This window comes from Camelus bactrianus, chromosome 18 (genome assembly GCF_048773025.1).
Source record: "Camelus bactrianus isolate YW-2024 breed Bactrian camel chromosome 18, ASM4877302v1, whole genome shotgun sequence".
Lineage (NCBI taxonomy): Eukaryota > Metazoa > Chordata > Mammalia > Artiodactyla > Camelidae > Camelus > Camelus bactrianus.
Window position 1 is genome coordinate 36,788,742 of NC_133556.1, and position 15,979 is coordinate 36,804,720.

General features: G+C 44.4%; 1 protein-coding gene across 13 annotated transcripts in view; it reads left to right on the plus strand.

Annotated features, from left to right (window-relative positions):
- Nucleotides 1-1,099, plus strand: part of LOC123617864 (ankyrin repeat domain-containing protein 26) — a 95,792-nt gene extending 94,693 nt beyond the window's left edge. For all 13 annotated transcript variants that reach the window (XM_074346832.1, XM_074346845.1, XM_074346843.1 and 10 more), the window contains one exon: nt 826-1,099. In XM_074346832.1, the coding sequence (XP_074202933.1) occupies nt 826-920 (95 nt within the window). In that variant the 3' untranslated portion in view covers nt 921-1,099. The remainder of the gene's footprint in view (nt 1-825) is intronic.
- Nucleotides 1,100-15,979: the final 14,880 nt, after the last annotated feature.

Sequence of the window (15,979 nt, forward strand, 5' to 3'; positions counted from 1 at the left end):
CTTGAGTTTGGTAGTGACTGAGGCCAAAAACCCAGACTCAAGCAATCACAGTTCATGTACCTGTCCCCTGGTGGATGACAATTTCCTGTCATTCACTTTGTCACTGGTTAACCTTTTGCCCTCAGGGAAAATCCCAAATTCCTTAGCTTGGAAGAAAAACACCCACATCGATCTGGCTCTTGCCAAAGTCTTCAGCCGTATCTCTTTACTCCCCTGCCCTGCCCCTGTGCTCCAGCGGCTGGTCCGACTGCGTCCAGCTCCACGGGCGCCCTTCCTGCCTCCGCTCTTTGTGCTTGCTTCTTGCCTCTCCCTCCCACACTTTCTCCTCCTCCTTCGGGTATCTACTTACACATCACAGCCACCAAAGAGAGGACAGAATTGACACAAAGCTGGACGTCCCTTCTGAGTGTTCCAACTCTGCCCTCTTTTATACCTGTCATGGCATTTATGTCTCTGTACCGAAACTGCCTGTACATCTGTCTCTCCAGTTTACAGTACAAGATCTTTCAGGGTGGACTCTGTCATCTTCATCATGTGGTTCCAGTGCTTGTCACAGTGCCTTAGCACATGGTTGCTGAGTAAATGAATGAAGAGTGAGAAAACCAGGCGCTCTGATCCTTAGCCACAAGAGCAGTTAATTCAGTGTGCAGCCCTGGGCAAAGTCTAGAGTAGTAATCTTGTGTTTTGTGTTGTAATCGTATGTAGGTATTTTTCATTCTTCTTAAAACTTAGAAGAGTCTCAGCTTTTCTTAAAAAATAAACTGACATTTAGTTACCTATGAAGTATTTTAAGTAAAGAATCTAATTCTTTCATTTTCTTTCCAGCTATTACTGAACTTGAATCTAAGTCCTACAGACTCTCTTGTAGGCTCGATGGACGAGTCAAGTCTAAGTCCAGATCTGGTTTTGAAAGCACGTGAAGAATTTGTGAAGATTTTGAAGAAAAACTATATGGTCTGCAAGATAAATAGTAAACATTTACCTGCTGGGCTGTTTGCCTCACATTTTAGTTATTTCCCACTAAATAAGATACTGACAACGTTTGTTAAAAGGAAATATTCTTGTATTATATATGCATGATTAAAATTGATGTATTTTACACCACGTTTCTCTGCATCTCATTGACTTTTAAGCAGATTTGGGACTAAAACCCAGCACTTTAGAGTATTATATACTCAAACTGAGCCCGGATGCCAGCTGTTTAAGCAGCACCCAACCACCCACCAAACTTGTTGATATTGAGCCGTGTTGATTGATAGCTTTTTTTGAATTTTCCAGCGTTAATCACTGTTTATAGGCCTAAAGATTTAGACCGACAGCGTTTGGATCTGCTGTGGCTGTTTCAGTGTTCTGATGGATCACAACAATCGTTACAGTGCCACCAAGCTTTCTATATGTTACCTTAAACACTTGATTCACAGATGTTTTCTCATGGAGAAACGAAATCTGCCTCAGGCTTTTCATTTTCTCTATTTATTTACTTACTTTTTGGAAACAGTCTTAAAATTAGAAACAAGTTCCGAGCACCAGACTCGAATGGACATTGTCACAAACCTGCCATCTCTCCCATACATTCTCCTAAGGCATTATCTATCTTCCCTAAATGTCACTTGTTCTACCATTAGTGCCCTTTCTCTCCCCTCTCACCAAGAAGTCATTTTTCAGAAAATGCCTTTCTCCTTTTCCTGTCACTTATTAAATTGTATATAAGCCCCCACTTCTAGCCACCCCTTGAAATCCCATTGCTTTGTGAACTCTTGCATGTATTCATACGTAATTTTTTTCTCACAGTAATCTGCTTTAGTCAATTTAATTTGCAGGTTCCCAATCACTGAATGTAAGACAGTAAAGGAAATACTCCCCTCAACAATTTCCAGGAGCTGAATTTTTAATAACTCCTACTTAGATCCTTTATTCCCTTTTCTGTCTTTTCAGTGTGCTTACTTGGCAAAACTCCCAACTACACAACAGACTGATTCTCATTCTTCCCCCTTACATCCCCCCAGGCATCTAAGTGCTGCTGAAGAAAGTCACGCACTGCCCAGTGATCCTGCTACTTTTATTTAGTTAATTTGCACCTTCTTCCTCCTCAGTGATGATTTTAAATTCCCCTCTCTGTAAACACCTCCGTTTCTTGCCTCTCACGTGAACCAGTCTTACTTATGACAAACTTCCTGAGAGATCTGCCTGCTTCCCCACCAGCAGTCCGTCCCCACCCACTCTGGTGTGTCTTCCCTTCCTCCATTCCCACGCAGCGAGTCACTGATGACTCCCACGTCTAAATCAACGTGACACCTTTCCAGCCCTTGTCTAACTGAGCTTCTCATGCCTCCGGGCATTCCATGTAACTGACCTCTAACTGACCGCTGCCTACAGCTTCCTCTTTAGTCTTTAGCTGAAGATGATGTTGAAGGTGAGGGCTGCAGCCTTCTTGGTGAGTTCACTCCATTTACCCTGGCTGTCTCCCATGGGTATACACAGGAAATATACATGTTATTCAATTTTTATTTTTCTCCTGTTAGTCTGCCTCATGCCAGGTTAATTCTTAGACCAGCCAGGTGAGCCTAGAAGGGTGGAGGGACGCTCCCCGCCCCCACCCCAGCACAAGCCTGAGCACAGGTAGCTGTGCTCATTCACAGCTGGCATGGGCGCTGCCGCGCCTGCAGGGAAGAGATCGATGGCAAACTCCGCTATTCCTACAGCACTAGCCAGTGAGCTGAAGCTCACCTGAATGTCCTCCAGGCTGAGCTGGGGTCACTGCTCCTGGCAGCAGAAGACTGCCTTTGTGAAAGAAAAATAAAAATGGAGTCTGCATTGCTCGAGAGGGCTCACTAAGGAGGTGTGACTTACGCACATCTCAGCCCACAGAGAATCCGGCCCTGTGAGCATTCATTGCCCTAATGAAGTCATCCGGAACACCTGCCAGAAACTTCAGCTACTTACTGAGCCACTATCCTGAAATAACCTGTGATTCCTTAAGGACATGTGTCTCCTGACTGGCTCACGTCAGTGTCAGTCACAATCCTCATCAGGCGACTTTTGACAGCCTCTTGGCTTTTTGTCTTTATAAGCCCCTGACTCCTGTCCTTGAAACACTCAGTTTTACCCAAATCTGTGTCTCCCAAGTCGCAATTTATTTCTTCCAGTTTTATTGAGAGTTAATTGACATGAAGCACTGTATTATAAGTTTAAAGCATACAGCACCAAATTCACACCGCCCTTGGCCGAGACCCCCAGCTTACCAGCACAGGTGAGGCAGAGCACCGCACAGGCCAGGGACAGGGGCTCAGGGCTGGAGTGGCAGAAAATCTGAACTTGTAGAGGCGGGCCCAGGGTCAAGCTGATTGAAGCCAGGAGCCCTGCCCCCGAACAGGTCTTGGGGGATCTGGCAGGTAGGGGAAGAGACCTCAGGAATCTCATTGCGCTAAAGTTGGGTTTACCACCCTGACTTCCTTTAGCCTTCTCTGTGCCATTTATTTTTCCACCCCTCAATTGCCCCATCTGTAAAATGGAAACTATATGTGAGGGACTCCATGGAGACCTGCGTCCCGTTGCTGCCGACGACCACTGTGGGGTCTGGGCGAGCCTCCGCTCCCCTTTGGGTCTCCATTTCACCAGCCATAAGATGAGGGGTTTGGATGGGGCAGGCTTTAGGGATTCTCTCTTCAAGCTGGGATTCAGATAAGTCTCAACTTGAGCCCAGGAAATGTGGATTCTGTGACCTTGGCCAAGGCCCTTCAACTTTCTGAGCTGCCTCAGTTTCCTCACCTGCAAAATGGGGATCACACAGGTCCCTACCTCAGAGGATGGGCGTGCAGCTCTGAAACAATCCACATAGAAGACTGATCCCACAGGAACTGCCCAAGGACTCCCAGTTCCTGTTAGTAGAGGGAGTCAGTGCAGAGCTCAGGAGTCAGCCTGCGCTGGGATTCAGAACCCACCAGGCGAGGACATCCCTGGAATTCAGTTGCTGTTCTCACCGGGCCTCAGTTTCCTTAGCTATAGAGTGGGGATGATAACGTTTCCAAAGGGTTAATTTCAGGCTATGAGGATGAAAGGACCACGTGACATGCCTGTCATGGTGCCTGGCCCACAGCAGGCACCCAGTACCTGCCAGAGGTGAGGCTGAAGATGCGGGTGATGAGAAAGAAATTCCGGGCAGAGACAGCAAAGCCCCTGTGTCCCCCGGCTCTCCACACGGACATTCCCTCCTGCTGTGGGTCCCTCAGCTCTCTGGCTCTGATGTGCTCATCTCAGCCAGAAGGTTCAGGAGCTTGTAGGGGCCACACCCCCCTCAGTCCTGGGAGCCCCTAAATCCTGTGGTTATTAGACCCCATGTGCCAAGCCCCAGCAATGATGTTCGCCGCAGGCAATTGCTTGGATCTTGGCCAAAAGTGGGGGAGAGGAACTGAGGACCCCCCGGACCACCCTCCTCAGCCCCTGAGATCCTTAGGGCCAAGGAACTTAGAGCACTCGGGGAGGAGGCCGGATTTGGTGCTGGAATAGGAAAGCTTGGATCTGCTGCAGACTGGCGGAGTGCCTCCAGTGGCCTCAGCAGCCTCACCTCTGAAGTGAGGAGATGCTGCCCTCCAGCTTGAATAGTCAGAGAGTTCTGCGAAAGGGCCCAGCTCACAGTAGGCACTTAAGTCATGTCAGCATTCTCCACTCCCCTAGAGGGGGAGGAAGGGGAGTCAGCTCATGTCCAGAGCTCTGCCCTGGTGTGTGTGCCTGGTGGCACTGGGGATGTTGGGGAGGACCAGCTGCCAGTCTGAGGTAGGTTTGAAGGAACATCATGGTGTATCAGGAGCTGAAACTCTGGCCCTGAGCTCTGCCTTCAGAGCCACTCATGTGGGTCAGAATCCCTGCAGGGTAGCTGAGCAGTGATGCTGAAAGTCCAGGACCACAAGCTTCCCCGTTGCCCCCTCTCCTTGCAGTCAGTGCACGTGCTTCTCAGTTATCCTGGTCATCACAGTGCAGATTGTCCCTGTCACAGATCATCAGCAGGATGGCTCCAAACCCACCAAGCCCCCAGACCCACTTCTGCTGCCAACGGCAGAGCAGAGCTGGTGGTGAGGTCCCAGACCAACCAGCACCCCTCCTCAGTGTCCCCCTGGCCAGCCTCTGAACCCCATCTGTTCACCTTCACCCCACCCTCTGAGGATAGGTCCACTCCTGCTCAAGAAATGGAAATGGCTCCCTAGTGCCCACACAGTCAAGTCTAACTACACAGCTGTCTTTCATGGATGTCCGTGTTACGTCTCCAGCCAACATCCTCTTTCCCTAGGCAACTTCCTGACTGTAAGATCCATTCCTCCGTCCAGGTCTTGTTCCTTGCTGTCCCCGCACCTGGAATGTCGTCCTTCTGGCATCGCTCTGGAGCCCAGCTTAAGTGGACTTCAAGTGAGTCCTTGCTCACAAAACCCATCCTGACCCTTCTCTGAGCTCCCAGGGCATTAAGTGCCAGCACAGTCCAGCCCAAAGCTCGTAGTTTCATCCTTGGTAGGTTTCCCTTTTCACCTACATCAGGGGCTTGACATACTACTGCCCAAGGGCCACATTTGGCTCAGCCACTGCCTCTTTTTCTAAGTGGAGTTTTATTGGAACACTGTCACATCCCTTTGTTTCCGTGTTGCCTGCGGCTCTGTCATCCCACAGTGGCAGAACCAAGTAATTCAGCAGAGTCACCATGGCTCTCAAAGCCTCAAATATTTACTAGCTTGTTCTTGCAGAAAATGTTTGCTGACCCTGTCTAGACTGAAAATCCAGAAGGAGTTTTCCCTTCAAAGGAAGGTTTGGGCACCTGTGTGCCTGAAAATTCTTGGTGATGATTTTTCTCCCAGTGAATGGCCCCCAGCCATGCCTGGTTCCTCTTTGGCCCCCCCCGACCTCGGCATCAGCCGGGAGGCAGGGGGACACCTGAGGGGCCTCATCCCTCTTAACTCAGCCTAGAGCAGCTCCAAACTCCATCCCCCATTCTGGGCCCAGCCAGAAAACCCCCTACCTTGTCCACAAATCCCCTATCCTGCCTGACTTCACAGCTCAGGTCGCAGTCCAGGGCTGTGTCTGCAAGGGGAGGGCAGAGGGTAAGTCACCACAGGGTTCCCAGAAGCCTAGCACAGGCCCATGGCCTCCACCTTCTAACCTGTCTCAGGACCCATCTGGGGCCAGACAAGTCATTTCCAAGAAGACACTGCCCAGAGGTGAGAGCATCTGGAGCCCCCCCCATACTGGGCTAGGGGCACAGGGGCCTTGGGGAGGAAGAAGGGTCAGAGCAAAGGTCAACTGCTGCCCCCTCCAGGAAGTCTTCCCTGAACTCACTCTCTTCTGCATCCCTACAGTCCTCACTGTCTGGGGTGTGCCCTGTATGGAGCCCGGATCACCCTGGACGCCCTTGGTCTGTGTGAAGCTGCTTCATCTCCTTGGGATGGGGCAGTGAGCCTGGACTCCGGTGTCAGACAGTCGTGGATGTGAATCTGGGCTGGCACCTGCTGTCTGTGTGGCTTCTCTGAGCCTCAGCTTCTTCCCAATTCCCAGCCCACTTCCCACCTTCTTAATCTTTCTCCCTAGAAATGTGGGGAGATTTTACAACACCAATGAGACACTGAAGGGAGAGAGAAGATCCCCAGCCCCCAGTACAGAGAGAATTTGAAATGATTTTTAATCGTGTGAAATGACACCCTATCACCATGCAACAGGGCATGAATCTCACAAACACAACATGGGGCAAAAGGACGTGTGTAATATGATTCCATCCATAGAGAATTCAAATATAGGCCAAAATAGACTGTATTATTTGGGTGTGACCACAAGATAGTGGTTACCTCTGCGAGAGGGAGGGGCTTATGATCAGAGAGGAGCTTGGTGGCAGGGTGTGATTTGGGGAGCTGGTCACATTCCGTGTTCTGTTTCTTGACCTGAGTGATGGTTGCACAAGTGTTTTCTTGGTATCTATTCATTAATGTGTGTGTATGCACGCACATACACACACGTAAAATAAAGCTTTGTGCACATTTCTGTATGTGTATATTCTTTTTTTAATTAAAAAAATTTTAATTGAAGTATAATCAGTTATAATGTGTCAATTTCTGGTGCACAGCTTAATGTTTCAGTCATACATGTACATACGTATATTCCTTTTCATATTTTTTCATTATAAGTTACTACCAGATATTGAATATAGTTCCCTGTGCTCTACAGTAGAAATTTGTTTTTTCTGTATGTGTATTTTCCAGTGAACAAGGATGTGTATGTGTTCTGGGAGGGGGAGGCAGAGAGATACCTAGCCTCAATCCTAACAAAAGGAAGGCAAATTAAAGCAACAGTGAGAATCTGACCTCTCAGATTGTCAAAAATGAAAAATGGTTGATAATGTACAGTGTTGGCAAGGCACTCTCACCAAATGCTGTTAGTGGGTGTATAAAGTTGTATGGTCTTTTCTGAAGAGCCATTTGGCAATATCTACCAGAATTTTAAATGTATATCACCTATAACTCACTGAAATCTGCTTCTAAAAATGCTTCCTGCACACAGAAAACAAAACATGGTTACCAAAGGCACAGGGTGGGGGAGGGGTAAATTAGGAGTTTGGGATTAACAGACACACATGACTTTATATAAAATATATAAACAATAAGGTCCTACTGTAGAGCACAAAGAATGATATTCAATTTCTTATAATGACATATAATGGAGAAAAACCTGAAGAGAAGAAATATATACATATTTATATGTATAACTGTATCACTTTGCTGTATGTGTGAAACTGTTACCGAGTCCAAACTCTGCTCACTGCAGGACAGGCCAATAAATCAAAAGATGAGGTGTTGGGGCAAAGAATGGCAACTTTATTAGGAAAGCCAGCCGACTGAGAGGATGGCGGATTAATGCCTTGGAGAACCATCATCCCCCAGTCAGAATACAGGCCCATTTTATAAAAAAAAAAAAAAAAAAAGGGTGGGGTACGTGTTAGTTGTTGTAAACTTCTCGCTGTAGGAATTCTTTGTTCCCGCAGCTGTCCACGTGCGCCAGGTCATGGTGCTCCTCCAAAACCTCCAACAAAACAAATGTTACTTTCTAGTCTGCAGCTTGTTGTTATAGGAGTGCAGAAGTGCTGACAGCCTTAAAGGTAAGAGCCCCGAGAACAGGCTCTCCTGTCTATTTCAGGCTACAGGCAACATTGTTTCCCAAAAGGTGCAGAGCCGGCAAGACTAAGCCTAGAGAACAGGGCACAGGGTTAAAGGAAAAGGAACAGATCTAATGTGGAGTCAGATTTGTTCTTTTCTATTACATCACCAGTATTTGTTATTGTCACTATTTTTTAAACTGCACATGAAAAGATGCTCCCGACGGAGAAGATGGCGGAGTAGAAGGACGCTCGTAGCTCACCCTCTCCCACAAATACACCAAGACCCACATCTACAGACCCACTCAGCCAACCAGAGCACCTGCGGAACTCCAACAGAACATCGCCCTCTTCAAAAGATAAAGACGCCAAAAATCTGTTAGGAGAAAAGGAAAAAAGAAAGAACAAAAGGCAAAGCAGCGTGGGACGGGTCCCGCGGGGAGGGAGCGGCAAAGGAGGACTGGCGCTCGCTCGCTGGGTCTCCCCTCTCCAACTGAGAGGCCAGCGGGACGGAGGGGGAGCCTCCGAGGCTCGGATCTGTACAGAGCAGCCCTTGTCTGACAGAACTATGTTAAACGGGCACAGAGCGTCCCCCCGACACCCAGCCTGAGACGCGGGCCGGCACTGGCGGGCAGGGCCAGGCTGCCCAAGCCGGGCGGAGGATGGGGCGGCTGCACGGAGGCAGCCCTGGGGGACTACAAGGGGCTGCGCGCTGTGGCTGTGGGTGCACAGGGCAGAACAACCTGGGCCCGCCATAAAACAGAAAGGTTGATGTGCTCTCGGGGGAAGGGTGCACACCCCCATCTCTGAAAACCCGCGGAAAGTTTTCGGGGGAAGAGAGGCGGGGCTCAGGCACAGCCGCCATATCGCTATATCCTCCGTGCTTAGCACCCAGGCGGGGGCTGGGGGGAAACCTGCATCCGCACGGAAGGGCTTAGCAGCCTCAAAGGCCAGACTGAGACTGGCCTGCAGCCCGGGGCAGATAGGATCCTTCCATCCTGGTCCCTCAGAGAACTTGCTCCGCAAAGACAAACAAGGAGCTGGGTTTTGGCTCGGAGCAGGGACAAGGCTGTCCCTCGGTCTTCCCCGAGCCCACCTGCGGAGCGCCGACCAGGGCGGAGCGCACAGCCGCACAGAGCAGCGGAGCTACCGGCGGCGGTGCAGGTAGAGGGAGAGCGCCCCTCCCGCCTTTCGGGCAGGAACACAGCCCCTGACCGAGGTGCTGGGAAGGGGCACGACCCGCCCTCCTACCCTGCCAGTCTGCAACGTCTGACTGCGGCATCCGGAGGGGCAGCGACCCGCCTGCCCACAGCAGAGAGTTGCACCTGACCCAGTGTTAGGAGGAGGCGCGATCTGCTTGCAGACAGGTGCTGGGAGCAGCACAGAAGTGGGCGCCAACGGAGGGCCTCTGAAAACAGCAAGCTGAGCTTCCAAAACAGGACGAAGACAAAAAGACTTCACATTAAAAGCACACAGACTCCAGGAGAACACCGACAACCCCCCTCTTTTTTTTTTTTAAATCTGTTTTTACCTGTTCTATTTTCTATTACTCTCTTAATTTTTACTTCTTAATTCATTTCTATTTCTCTTGGGTTTTGATATCCTGTTATTGATTAGACACAGGTTTCAAATACATCTATTCATCTCCCCCCCCCCTTTTTTAAGGGTTTTAAAAGGACGTCTCAACCCGATTAATACTCTGCTTCAAATCGCTCTTCTATTATTCATTATACACTGTTTTCAAACCCTCTTTCTCCCTTCTTTTAAAATTCTTTCTCTCTCTCTTATTTTTTTCTCTTTTTCCTAAGTTCTATTCCTAAGTAGGCATTAGACAGATAAAATCCTTAAGGACCAAAATAGACAACTGATACTCCATAAACCACAGTGCCAGAGAGGTATGAGCAAGATGAAGAAGCAGAGAAACCTTTCCCAGTTAAAAGAACAAGAGAAATCCCCTGAAAGAAAGATCAATGAAATAGACATCGATAGACTACTAGATCAAGATTTCAAAAAAGGAGTGATCGAATTGCTGAAGGAATTAAAAGAGATAGTGTTTAGAGATATAAAATATGTCAAAAATGAAATTGAAGCTATAAAGAAGAGCCAAGTAGAATGGGTAAACTCATTGACAGAGATGAGGAATGATCTAATAGCTGTGCAAAGCCGACTAGATAATGCAGAGGAACGAATTAGTGGTCTAGAAGACAGGGTAATAGAAAGCACCCATTCAGAAAAACTACAAGATAAGCAAATAAAAAATAATGAAAATAGCATAAGGGACCTATGGGATAATATAAAGCGTCCCAATCTTCGCATAATAGGGGTCCCAGAAGGGGAAGAAAGATCAAAGGGGATTGAAAAGGTTTTTGAAGAAATCATGACTGAAAACTTCCCAAACTTAAAGAAGAAATCAGATATCCAAGTACAGGAAGCTCAGAGGGTCCCAAACAGGAAGAACCCAAATAGACCCACATCAAGACATATCATAATCAATATGGCCAGAGTCAACGATAAAGAAATGATTCTAAAGGCAGCAAGAGAAAAGCAAAGAGTAATTTACAAGGGAACCCCCATAAGGCTCTCAGCTGATTTCTCTACACAAACACTACAGGCCAGAAGGGAGTGGCAAGATATATTCAAAGCCCTGAATGAAAAAAAGATGCAGCCTAGGATCCTTTATCCAGCAAGGCTATCCTTGAGGATAGAAGGAGAAATAGTTTCACAGACAAAAAAAAAAAAAAAAAAAGCTGCAGGAATTTAGCAACACTAAACCCATGCTAAAAGAAGTATTGAAAGGGCTTTTCTAAATAGAAAAGCAGCAGGATGCTACAGAAATGAGAAACTCACAACTAGAAAGGTGATAACTCATGAGTTACAAATAAAGTAAACACGAAATTATAAAAGAAGACATACAAATCACTGAGAGTGGGAGAGGGAGGCAGGGAAATATAGAATATTTTTTTCTTTCTTTTAAAAAAATTTTTAACAGTAGGATGGGTTTGAGATCATGTTACTATCAGTTTAATAAAAACAGTTATAGTAATGGGTTAATAGATTTACAAAAAAGGGTAACCACAAGCCAAAAATTTACAAGGGAGTCACAAAAATTAAATAAAATCCATGATAATACAAAGGAAAATTACCAAACCACAAAAGGAAGAAGAAAGGAACAAAGAGGATATACCAATTCAACTGCAAAGATAAGTTCAAAATGGCAATAAACACACATCTATCATTAATTACTGTAAATGTTAATGGACTAAATGTTCCAGTCAAAAGACATAGAGTGGCAGACTGGATAATAAAGCAAGAACCTTCAATATGCTGCATACAAGAGACCCACTTTAGGGAGAAGGACACATATAGATTGAGAGTGAAAGGATGGAAAAGATATTCCATGCAAATGGAAAAGCCAAAAAAGCAGGTGTTGCAGTACTGATTTCAGACAAAATAGACTTTAAAACAAAGGCCATAAAGAAAGATAAAGAAGGACATTTTATAACGATTAAAGGAATGATACAAGATGAGGATATTACACTTGTTAATGTACATGCACCCAATATAGGAGCACCTAAGTACATACAAGAATTACTAACAGAGATAAAGGGGGCTAATGATGAGAATACAATCATAGTTGGAGATTTTAACACTGCATTAACATCACTAGACAGATCTTCCAGACAGAAAATAAACAAGGCAATAGAGAAATTAAATACTACAATAGAAAAACTAGATTTGGTGGATATTTTCAGAGAATTACACCCCCAAAAATAGGATATACATTCTTTTCAAGTGCACATGGAACATTTTCCAGGATTCATCATGTACTTGGGCACAAAAGAAACCTCAACAATTTTAAGAAGATACAAATTATCTCAAGCACCTTTACTGACCACAATGCCATGAAACTGGAAATCAACAACAGAGAAACAAAGGAGAAAAAAAGGAAAACATGGAGATTAAACAATATGTTATTAAAAAAACAATGGATCAATGAGGAAATCAAAGCTATAATTAAAAAATACCTTGAGACAAATGGTAATGAAAGCACAACCACTCAAAACCTATGGGACACAGCAAAGGCAGTGCTAAGAGGGAAGTTTATAGTGATACAGGCCTTCCTCAAAAAAGAAGAACAATCTCAAATAAACAAGTTAACCCACCACCTGAATGAATTAGAAAAAGAAGAACAAAAAGCCCCAAAAAGCAGCAGAAGGAAGGAAATAATAAAGATCAGAGAGGAATTAAATACAATAGAGATTAACAAGACCATAGAAAAAATCAACCAAACCAAAAGCTGGTTTTCTGAAAAAGTAAATAAAATCGACAAACCTCTGGCCAAACTCACAAAGAAGAAAAAAGAGAGAGCACAAATTAGCAAAATAAGAAAGGAAAATGGAGAAATTACAACAAACAAAATAGAAATGCAGAATATCATACGAGATTATTATGAAAAACTATATGGAACCAAACTGGATAACCTAGAGGAGATGGACAAGTTTCTGGAAACATACTGTCCACCAAAACTGAATCAAGAAGAAACTGAACACTTGAACAATCCGATCACTAGAAAAGAAATAGAAATAGCAATTAAAACTTCCCTACAAATAAAAGTCCAGGACTGGACGGCTTCACTGGGGAATTCTACCAAACATACAAAGAACTCATACCAGTCCTTCTCAAACTCTTCCAGACGATTGAAAAGGAGGGAATACTCCCAAACTCATTTTATGAAGCCACCATCAACCTGATACCAAAACCAGGCAAAGACACCACAAGAAAAGAGAATTATAGGCCAATATCACTGATGAACATAGATGCCAAAATCCTCACCAAAATTTTAGCAAATAGAATCCAACAACACATAAAAAAGATTATACATCATGACCAAGTGGGGTTCATCCCAGGGACACAAGGCTGGTTAAACATATGCAAATAAATCAATTTAATACATCACATCAACAAGAGAAAGGACAAAAACCACATGATCTCAATCGATGCAGAAAAAGCATTTGATAAAATTCAACACCCATTTATGATAAAAACTCTCGCCAAAGTGGGTATAGAGGGAACATATCTCAGCATCATAAAAGCTATATATGACAAACATACAGCCAGCATAGTACTCAATGGTGAAAAACTCAAAAGCTTCCCACTAAAATCTGGGACAAGACAAGAATGCCCACTATCACCACTCCTATTCAACATAGTCCTGGAAGTCCTAGCCACAGCAGTCAGGCAAGAGAAAGAAATAAAAGGGATCCAAATTGGAAAAGAAGAGGTTAAAGTATCATTATATGCTGATGACATGTTTCTATATATAGAAAACCCTAAAAGGCCCACACAAAAGCTACTAGAGCTGATTGAAGAATTCAGCAAGGTAGTAGGTTACAAAATTAACGTTCAAAAATCAGTTGCATTTCTTTACACTAACAATAAATCAATAGAAGAAGAAAGTAAAGAAACAATCCCCTTTAAAATAGCACCCAAAGTAATAAAATATCTGGGAATAAATCTAACCAAGGAGGTGAAAGGATTATACACAGAAAACTATAAACCACTGATGAAGGAAATTAAAAAAGACTTTAAAACATGGAAAGATATTCCATGCTCTTGGATTGGAAGAATCAATATTGTTAAAATGGTCACACTGCCCAAGGCAATCTACAGATTTAAAGCAATCCCTATCCAATTAACCAGGACATATTTCACAGAACTAGAACAAATCATAATAAAATTTATATGGAACCATCAAAGACCTAGAATTGCCAAAACTTTACTGAAGAGAAAGAAAGAGGCTGGAGGAATAACTCTCCCAGACTTCAGACAATACTAAAGAGCTACAGTCATCAAGACAGCATGATATTGGTACGAAAACAGACTAGAGACCAATGGAACAGAATAGAGAGCCCAGAAATGAACCCACAAATTTTTGGTCAACTCATCTTCGACAAAGGAGGCAAGAATATACAATGGAATAAAGACAGTCTCTTCAGCAAATGGTGTTGGGAAAACTGGACAGCAGCATGTAAAACAAAGAAGCTAGAACACTCCCTTACACCATATACAAAAATCAACTCAAAATGGATTAAAGACTTAAACATAAGACAAGATACAATAAACCCCCTAGAGGAAAACATAGGCAAAACATTATCTGACATACATTTCAAAAATTTTCTCCTAGAAGAAATAAAAGCAAGAATAAACAAATGGGACCTAATGAAACTTACAAGCTTCTGCACAGCAAAGGAAACCAGAAGTAAAACGGAATGGGAGAAAATTTTTGCAAGTGAAACCGACAAAGGCTTGATCTCCAGAATATATAAGCAGCTCATACGACTCAATAAGAAAAAAATAAACAACCCAATCCAAAAATGGGCAGAAGACCTAAACAAGCAATTCTGCAAGGAAGACATCCAAATGATCAAAAGGCACATGAAAAAATTCTCAATATCACTAATTATCAGAGAAATGCAAATCAAAACTACAATGAGGTATCACCTCACACTAGTCAGAATGGCCATCATTCAAAAATCCAGAAGCGACAAATGCTGGAGAGGCTGTGGGGAAAGGAGAACCCTCCTACACTGCTGGTGGGAATGCAGTTTGGTGCAGCCACTATGGAAAACAGTGTGGAGATTCCTCAAAAGACTAGGAATAGACTTACCATATGACCCAGGAATCCCATTCCTGGGCTTGTATCCAGAAGGAAATCTATTTCAGGATGACACCTGCACCCCAATGTTCATAGCAGCACTATTTACAATAGCCAGACATGGAAACAGCCTAAATGTCCATCAACAGGGCACTCGATAAAGAAGATGTGGTATATTTATACAATGGAGTACTACTCAGCCATAAAAACCAACAACATAATGCCATTTGCAGCAGCCTGGATGCTCCTGGAGAATGTCATTCTAAGTGAAGTAAGCCAGAAAGAGAAAGAAAAGTACCATATGATATTGTTCATATGTGGAGTCTAAAAAAACAAAACAAAAACAAAAAGAAACAAACAAAAACAAAGCATAAATACTGGACAGAAATAGACTCACAGACAGAGAATACATACTTGTGGTTACCAGGGGGGTGGAGGGTGGGAAGGGATAGACTGGGATTTCAAAATTGTAGAATAGATAAACAAGATTACACTGTATAGCACAGGGAAATATACACAAAATGTTATGATAAGTCACAGAGAAAAAAAATGTGACAATGAGTGTGTATATGTCCATGAATGACTGAAAAATTGTGCTGAACACTGGAATTTGACACAACGTTGTAAAATGATTATAAATCATTAAAAATGTTAAAAAAAAAACTTTGATGCTGTACAACTAAGAAATAAATAAATAAATAAAATAAGAGAGAAATTCTCACTGCTTTGCTGTTTATCTGCTGTTTGACACCGTTTCACTACACCAGGTGAGTGTAATGTCGCCCTCAGCATGTGTCTTCTCAGAGCACCAGTGCCGGCTGCTTCCCGGGAGCTTATGGTGTTTGGGCAAGGCTGCTGGGGGGAGGGAGGCCAAGGACAACCGAGCAAATAAAAATAATCGGGTGAATAAGGAAACAATGTCAGATTGAAATGAAGGAAATAACACAGTGTTGAGATGGGAGACTTGGGGGGAAATGAGTCAAGAAAGCTATCTTTGAGTAGGTTACATGTGAGCTGAGATGGCGATAAGGAGGCTGGACTTTGAGGATCTGGGATAAGTCACCCCAGGAATAGAGGCAGCTTGTCCATTGGCCCCGAGGCACAAATGTGCTCAGCAGGTTTGAGGAGATACTGGAGCCAGCGCTGGTGAGAGTGACGAGACGCGAGGTTTAGAAGGGCGTCAGGAGCAAGGAAAGGAGTGT